Source organism: Trachemys scripta, chromosome 1, assembly GCF_013100865.1.
Source record: "Trachemys scripta elegans isolate TJP31775 chromosome 1, CAS_Tse_1.0, whole genome shotgun sequence".
NCBI classification, from domain to species: Eukaryota; Metazoa; Chordata; order Testudines; family Emydidae; genus Trachemys; species Trachemys scripta.
In genome coordinates this window covers 138,634,848-138,643,599 of record NC_048298.1, presented here as the reverse complement: position 1 = coordinate 138,643,599, position 8,752 = coordinate 138,634,848, and the positions used below count along the sequence as shown (strand labels likewise).

Sequence of the window (8,752 nt, the reverse complement as noted above, 5' to 3'; positions counted from 1 at the left end):
CCAACCTAAAGCAAATACTCACCAGCAACCACACATCACTGAACAAAACCACTAACCCAGGAACCTATCCTTGTAACAAACCCCGATGCCAACTCTGTCCACTATTCAAGTGACATCATCATAGGACCTAATCACATCAGCCATACCATCAGGGGCTCATTCACCTGCACATCTACCAATGTGATATATGCCATCATGTGCCAGCAATGCCCCTCTGCCATGTACATTGGCCAAACCGGACAGTCTCTACGCAAAAGAATTAATGGACACAAATCTGACATCAGGAATCATAATACTCAAAAACCAGTGGGAGAACACTTTAACCTGTCTGGTCATTCAGTGACAGACCTGCGGGTGGCTATATTACAACAGAAAAACTTCAAAAACAGACTCCAACGAGAGACTGCTGAGCTGGAATTGATATGCAAACTAGACACAATCAACTCAGGATTGAATAAGGACTGGGAATGGCTGAGCCATTACAAACATTGAATCTATCTCCCCTTGTAAGTATTCTCACACTTCTTATCAAACTGTCTGTACTGGGCTATCTTGATTATAACTTCAAAAGTTTTTTTTCTCTTACTTAATTGGCCTCTCAGAGTTGGTAAGACAACTCCCACCTGTTTATGCTCTCTGTATGTGTGTGTATATATATCCTCAATATATGTTCCATTCTATATGCATCCAAAGAAGTGGGCTGTAGTCCACGAAAGCTTATGCTCTAATAAATTTGTTAGTCTCTAAGGTGCCACAAATACTCCTGTTCTTTAAACTGATAGAAGACACTTTTACATATTCAAAATGTGAGAGGCAGAGTTGGAGGGAGGGAGTGTCTGTACAATATTTCACCGCATTCAGTCTCCTGGCTGGATCAGTAACGTAGCCGTGTACAGGGCCGCCCAGAGGATTCAGGGGGCCTGGGGCAAAGCAATTTTGGGGGCCCCTTCCATAAAAAAAGTTGCAATACTATAGTAACATGTATTTGGAAATGTAAAAAATAACCAGTGACATACATTCAAAAATTAATTTGTAATAATTTGAAAATATACTAAATACATTATTTAAAAACATTAAATGCTTTAATGGTATGTATACATTTGCAATTACATAATGGGCTGTTGCTGGGTGATGGTGATGGTTAGGATGGGGTCGGGGCCCCACCCCTTACCATGGTGCTTACCCCCTCTCCTGGAGCCTCAGCGTGCTGCGACCAGGAGCGGCTCCGGACAGCGTTGGAGCCACCGCGCTGCAGTGCGCCAGGGCCGCTCCCGGACGCGGCACGCTGAGACACCGGGGGAAGACGGAGGCAGGGGCAGCCTCTGACATATTCGTAGGGGCCCCTGCGGAAAATTGCCCCACTTGGCCCCCCCGTCTGGGCGGCCCTGGCCCTGCAACACTTGTATAGGATAGAGAGGAGCTGCGGTGATTAAGCTTTGACAGGATAGGAATTGGAGGCCTGTGCCTTTAAGACCCCAGTCCCAGAAACCTGCCCCCTGCTCCGAGGCTGACATGCAGCGTCCCTGTGAGAACAACAAAAACAGCCTCTGCCCCTCCCACACCCCTAGATTAGCGAGCACAGTGGGTGGCTCATCCCACGGGGTCACTGTTCCCCCCTCCCCCTCCCTAAACGGGGGTTTTGTACCCGCACGGGGTCGGGCAGTGTCTCCCCCCCGCCGGCTTAACCCCGGCTCTCACCCCCCACCACCGATTTTTGCCCTTCAGCCCCTCTTCTGCCGCTAGCTACAGTAGCTTGAACCCCCCAGGCCAGTAAAATTCTGCCCCTTGCTCAGACCCTGACAGCCCCCCGCTGCGATTTGCCCCCCTTAATCCTTTTAAACCCCCCAAAGAGGAGGCAGCAAATCGTAAGTAGAAGTAAGGGCAGAGGCAACAGCGAAGGTTACTGGGCATGCTCAGTTCGGGTAAGCATGCTCAGTACACTCAAAGTAGGGAATTGGGAGCAGGGGTTGTTTGTGTCGTTTCACCGGAGTGATTGCAGTGAATCCACCCGCGCCCTTCCGGCCGAGCGGCGCCCCGGGGGAGCTGGGCAATGGCAGCAGCAGTGGCAGGCTTCGGCGGCCGCAAGAAACTGGTGGAAATCTTCTATGACGTGGTGTCTCCGTATTCCTGGCTTGGATTCGAGGTGAGGGGGGAGAGGCACAGACAGAGAGAAATGCAGGGAGAGGGATGTGGGCAGTAGGGGCTGGGAGGAATAGACTTTAGGCCTGTGGAAGTCCTAGGGCTTCCCCGGTGTTTCCTGAGTCTCGGAGCCCCCAGGACCTGCCTTATGTCAGGTGCTTCCCCTCCATGTCATTGCTGAATTTTTCCCTGGCTGGCAGCAGGCTGTAGAAATGGGAGATCATTTCTCCCCTGTCCCCACGCTCCTCTTCAGCCAGAAGTGTTTATAGTAAGAATAGTTTGGAAGGTCACAGCTCCTACCTGTGTGTACTTGCAGCTGGTCATTTAAAGGGCCTCTGTTGGCCAGCTCTCGCTTAGTTTGTTTCATACAGGATTACATCTATTGTTTTCTTTTATAGAGGTAGGTTTGTGTTCTCATACTGACTGTGTTGTGCCTTGCCTGGAACAACTGAAGTTAGTACAATTGGATAAAAGCCAGTGAAGGGTGCTGACTATTCAGTAAAGAAAGTTAGTCATGACTTAAAGAAGATTCATAGAACATCAGGCTTGGAAGGGACCTCAGGAGGTCATCTAGTCCAACTCCCTGCTCAAAGCAGGACTAATCCCCAGATAGATTTTTGTCCCAGATCCCTAAATGGCCCCCTCAAGGATTGAACTCACAACCCTGGGTTTAGCAGGCCAATGCTCAAACCACTGAGCTATCCCCTCCACTGTTCTACAGTTATTACTGGAGCATAGGTTATGAGCCTGATCTTAATCTTAATTACAGGATGGACTAAATTCTGCCCCATGGAATCCCAGTGAAATCAATATCGTTTCAGGAACATGAGGAGCTTCGACCTTATGCCTAAAGCTAGCTGGAACATGCTAATATTTTTTTTAATTTGAAACAATTTTCATTCCACACATTTTGAAGAGGAACCAGGTTTTGGGAGTGGGTTGTCTTTGTTGTTTTTGGTTGGTTGAAAATGTTGTACACTTTTTAGTTTGTAAAAAGAACAGGAGTACTTGTGGCACCTTAGAGACTAACAAATTTATTAGAGCATAAGCTTTTGTGGGCTACTGCCCACTTCTTCAGATGCATACAGAGTGGAACATATATTGAGGAGATATATATACACACATACAGAGAGCATGAACAGGTGGGAGTTGTCTTACCAACTCTGAGAGGCCAATGAAGTAAGAGAGAAATTTTTTTTGAAGTGATAATCAAGCTAGCCCAGTACAAACAGTTTGATAAGAAGTGTGAGAATACTTACAAGGGGAGATAGATTCAATGTTTGTAATGGCTCAGCCATTTCCAGTCCTTATTCAATCCTGAGTTGATTGTATCTAGTTTGCATATTAATTCCAGCTCAGCAGTCTGCTCTAATAAATTTGTTAGTCTCTAAGGTGCCACAAGTACTCCTGTTCTTTTTGCGGATACAGATTAACACGGCTGCTACTCTGAAACCTGTTTTTAGTTTGTGTTTTCCCCCATTTCTCTCAACTATTTCCTGTTTCCATTTTGGCCAATGAAAGTGGGAGGAAAAGAGAGGAGAAAGGGGCAAGGAAACACATGTTAACAACAAAGCCAAAAAATTCTCACTTTTGTCAAAAATTGAAAATTGCAAAAAAAAAAAATTGCAGTAACTTTCATTTTTTTTAAATGGCCTTTTTTGTCAACATTTCAAATGGAAAATTTCAACCCACTCTATTTGTACAAGACTTACAAGGGTAACTTTAGGGATACACACATTTTACATCATACCTGACTAACCTCTGGTTTTTCAGGAATTTCTCAAGATCAATGGTGGTGTTTCCAAAGATCTCAGGATTTTTTTTTTATTCGTGTGCTTTGGGTGGCATGTATGTTGCCACCATGGAAATGCCTTAATTTTGCCTTGGTTTTAATATCAATCTGAGGCTGCAGATAGACTTCACAAGTGGTCCTTCGTGGTTCTACCCTTATGCCATGGCTCCACCCTTATTTCAATGCCCCATCCCCCCTAGAGGTGGGAGCAAGCTTCATATTTAAGATGCAATGGCAATTCACACCTTTTGAAGCTACTATTTCAAACTCTCTGTATGCTGTTATCATTGCATTACATGTGTCTATGAGGGAGAGACAAATTTGTAACCCACATTTAGACCACGCCTACATTAGCAAGCTTACAGCAGCAAAGCTGTACCAATGCAACTGCACTACAGTAAGTTCAGTTGTGTAGCTGCTCTATGCTGGCGGGAGAGAGCTCTCCTGTCACCATAATAAAATCACTTCCAAGAGCAGCAGTAGCAATGTCGGCTCTCCCGCCGACATAGCGCTTGTCCACACTGGCAGTGCTCAGGGGTGATGGTGGTTGTTTTTTTCACAACCCTGTGTGATATAAGTTATACTGACAAAAGTGGTAGTGTAGACATGGTCTAAGTGTTGCGCTCTCTCTCCAGTGGCTGGACCATTGAGAAGTTTATATATTGTTTATAGCTTTTGAGCTATTAGTTATGTCTCAAGCAATAGATCCAACTAACCTGGGTTCAGTCTCCACTGCCAGTGACATACCTGGGGCATCACATTACACACTTTTTAAAATAAAAATTGAGATTCTCATTTTATCACAAGACTCCATAGCTGGATCCTATAGCATCTATAGCCTTATCTGGTCCTGGATGAAATAGATTAGAGCAGCAATAGACAGAGTTGTTCTGGGAGACAGGCCCAGAGGAAATAGATCTCATTTATACTCATGAAGTGCTTAAAGAAAGGGGAGATGCTATTATTTTCCTGATTTAAAATAAATAAATCTGATGTGTCATTTCTTCTTCCTGCTCCAGAGAGAAACCTGGGTGCAGCGGCACATTTATCTCCATGGCTATCATTGGAGTGCATTTCACAGGGGCTTAGGGCTGCTTGATATTTTAATCCCTGGTCCCTCTGTAGTAATTTACAAACCTTCCCCTCAGTATCGCTGGCATGAAGACCTGAGCTGCCCTGCTGATCCCAGGGTTGATTTCTAATGGTCTCAGACAGATCAGGCTTTATCTGATAGATGTATTTTAGTGCCTAGATCCTGGTTCTGTCAGGCACTGGGCCCCTGATCCTCATTGCGGGTCTTAGGCGTTGTTTATCCATTATTATTTGTCCCATTGCAGGTGCTTTGCCGGTACCGGCAACACTGGAGCATTGAGTTACGTTTTCGTCCTGCTTTCCTTGGAGGCATAATGAAGGAGACTGGTAGGTGTTCCACTGCTCCTAACCCCCAACAGAGAACATCTGGAACCCACTGCAGTGTGGGGCTATGAGTGTGGCTTGCACTCGGGCTCTGGCAGGGCAGTGCTGTGAGGGAGCTCACCACAGACCCCAAAATGGATGCTATGGGGAATATCACAGACCACTGAGACTCCCTGCTGTCATTAGCCAGGCATTGCTGAAGCCCTGCCATTCTACTCAGAGATCTAAGGCTTTGTCTACTCTAGCACTTTTGTTGGTCAGGAAACCCCCCCCACCCCCCCCCCCCCCCCGACAAGTTTCACCGACAACAGCACTGGTGTGGACAGTGCTATGTTGGCGGGAGTGGCTCTCCCACGGACATAGCTACTGCCGGTCGTTAGGGGTGGTTTAATTATGCTAGTAGGAGAGCTCTGTCATGAGTTCTGTTCTGGCTCTGTTGGAGACTTGATTTGACTGAAATTGCAAAGCACTTCATCTTGCTGTGCCTCAGTTTCTCACTTTTAAAATAGGAATAATGATCATCATAAAGCACTTTATTAAGGAGGGTGAGGAACAGCACTTTATCTGTACCCAAAAGTTTATTTATCTTTAAAAACTGATTTAGCTGGTGCAAACCCCTTTGTGGACATTCTTATTGGTTTAAAACTGGTTATGTCAGTTTAGCACCTGCAAATTTACTGATGCAAGTAAAACTGAAGTAAGCCAGGTTTAAACTGATATAACAGTGTCCTCACACAAAGTTGCAACTGTTTTACTAAATCAATATAAAATTACACTTTTAGTTAGACTAGTTTAAATTTGTGTGTAGACCAGGCCTACATTATAACTGGAATCTTCATCTTGTAATTTCACCTTTTCTGTAAGGTAACCAGCCCCCAGCAATGGTGCCAAAACGTGGGGAATACATGATGAAGGATATAAAGAGGATGGCAAAATATTACCAGGTCCCAATGCAGATCCCCAAGGATTTCCTTGGGAGTGTTATCAGAAAAGGTAAGTAGAGGAGGCTGCTTGGTCAGTGAGTTGACCTTTCACCTTAAGGAGATCTGGGTCCAAATCTTACATGACATTGAAGGGGGGAAAATGAGATTAGATGTTCTCTGCTTCTTCCTCCATTTGTGATTTGTATGAAGTCCGTGCATAGCTTCACATGAGTGGAAATTCCTACTCAGGAAAGGGCTGAGAGTGGGATAGCATAGGAGTTTCTGCAGATCGTGACTGAGGTGCTTTGGCAGAGCTGGGAGGGGGAACAGCTCAGAGTAGGAGGCAAGGAGGTAGGAGGCAAGCCAACAAGCTCTGGCACTGTAATATTTTTCATCACTGAATTACATGAGGCACAGATTGTGTTTAAAAATAGCAAATAGTTTTGCAAATAAAAACATTGGGTTCAGATCAGTCCTATTCACAGGGTCATGTTATTTGTGACTGTTCAGACGACTGCCAGAAATTCATGACAATGTTCACAAATGCTGAAAATCTCAAATATTCACACAAACAAGTTATTCAATCAAAAATTAATACAGGAAAGTATGTTCTTCATTATTTACAGGGTACTGTGACGGGTTGGATCACAGAAACCCCCTTGGGAGCTGCCACCCGNCATTATATTGACTTATTATCAAGTTTTTTATAAAACCATATAGACTGCACAACGTCACAGGGTGGATTTGATTTAAATCACTAGTCAGGAAGACTTGATTTAATCATTAATTTTTACATAAAAGTGCATTCTTGTTGGTTGTTATAACCTTGATACATATTCTTCACAACTCAGAGATTGATGTAGGTTTCATTTTTAAAAGGTACACACTATACATTTTAAAGTGATTTGAAAAAATTTCAGATTAGTTTTACAGCTATATCAGAAAATGAATGATTATTTGGTTATTTCATTTACCTTTGGTAAATGAAGCAGATATTTATGAAGTCATTGGGAGGTGAACTATCTCCAATTCGACAGGTTATTCGTTAATATTTGGAGGATTTTCTTGCCATGCTGTACTAGGAGGAGAACATCACCAGACATTTACATTGTTTTATTTAACTAAAACAACATTATGTCTTCTGGATTTTTTTTTTCTTCAACAGCAAACACATAATATTTTGCAAAACAAGCATATGAATTTTTGAATTTAGTTGAACATTCAAGTTTTTTAATATCAGGTTTGTTTTTGTTAAAATTGTTTTTAACTAAACTAGTTAAATGAAATATTAAAAAAAAAAAAACACACAAAAATTAGACTATGTCAGCCAGGTCAACATGAGAAACTTAAAATATTGGCTTCTGAAGCTAACTTGGTTGTCTTCACCTTCATTTTCCTGTTTGTTCATAATCTGGAAAAGAAAAACAAGCTTTCCTGCTTTTTCAGGTCCAGAACGTTTTCTCAATTTGGAATGAATTGGTCCAAAGGAAGAAAATATTCTTTCTACACTGGCAGAAGCAGCTACTGCTGTTAAAAGTGAGATTATCCCTTCAACAGTCTCAGAATCCAAGTGTTTAAGTGACTTCCACCAGTTCACCAGTGTGACTTTCTTTAAAACATCATCATAAAACATATATTTCTTGAATGGTTCACCCTTAGCTCTGAAGTTTTATTATAGTTGGCATTATGGAGGGATGATTGCTGGATGTCCATGTCATAGCCAACTCCTCTTCAGCAGTTTAAGGTTTGACCCTGGGACTGAGTATTGAGAATATTTGCAAGAAAATGAGCTGGAAATAGTGCTTCTCCAAGATGTGTTTTTTTTTTTTTTTTTTTTTTTTTAATGCTTGTAATTTAACTCGATCATTGCATATTTCTCTTTTTAAGATCTCACTCAGTTCCTTCTAAATTTCAACAGCGTCAGCAATAAAACAGCTATTTCCCTGCATTTTGTTCAAGGCTGCAGAAATAGGCTTCAGGGTACTCAGCATGTGTTCATTTCTCTTAAGCCCAGTGTTGAACTTTGGCTGTGACAGTGCCATCTATTTTTTCACAATTTTGTTCACAAACTGTCATCAAATTAGGCCAGTTCTTGATATAGTGCTCAAAACAGTCTACAACTGAGTTCCAGCCCACATCTTGTGGGAGGAACCAAGCTAACTCTCCCACTTTTTTTTCAGAGCAGCTGCTGCAAAGTGGTTGTTATGGAAGTATTTTGCAATTTCACAACATTAGCCTTCATTTCTGGAACACTGAAGTCTTTGGCTAGGAGGTGCATCAAATGAGCACTGCAACTGTATGTTATTAGCTTTGGACTCTCTTCTAAATAATCTCTTATCATCTTGGATACATTTGCAGCATTGTCTGTGACCAAGCTGCGTACTAGACGTGTTCCCCCCCCCCCCCCCCCCCCCCCCCCCCCCCCCCCCCCCCCCCCCCCCCCCCCCCCCCCCCCTGCCCCCCCCGCCCCGGGCCCCCCCCC

General features: G+C 43.5%; 1 protein-coding gene across 2 annotated transcripts in view; it reads left to right on the top strand.

Moving 5' to 3' along the window:
• The first annotated feature begins 1,571 nt into the window (after positions 1 to 1,571).
• The window catches only part of GSTK1 (glutathione S-transferase kappa 1), an 18,024-nt gene continuing 10,843 nt past the window's right edge, over positions 1,572 to 8,752 (top strand). The window contains exons 1-3 of one of the 2 annotated variants that reach the window (XM_034786830.1): positions 1,572 to 2,143; positions 5,269 to 5,350; positions 6,212 to 6,340. In XM_034786830.1, the coding sequence (XP_034642721.1) occupies positions 2,051 to 2,143; positions 5,269 to 5,350; positions 6,212 to 6,340 (304 nt within the window). In that variant the 5' untranslated portion in view covers positions 1,572 to 2,050. The remainder of the gene's footprint in view (positions 2,144 to 5,268; positions 5,351 to 6,211; positions 6,341 to 8,752) is intronic. The other variant, XM_034786824.1, reaches the window with a different exon arrangement.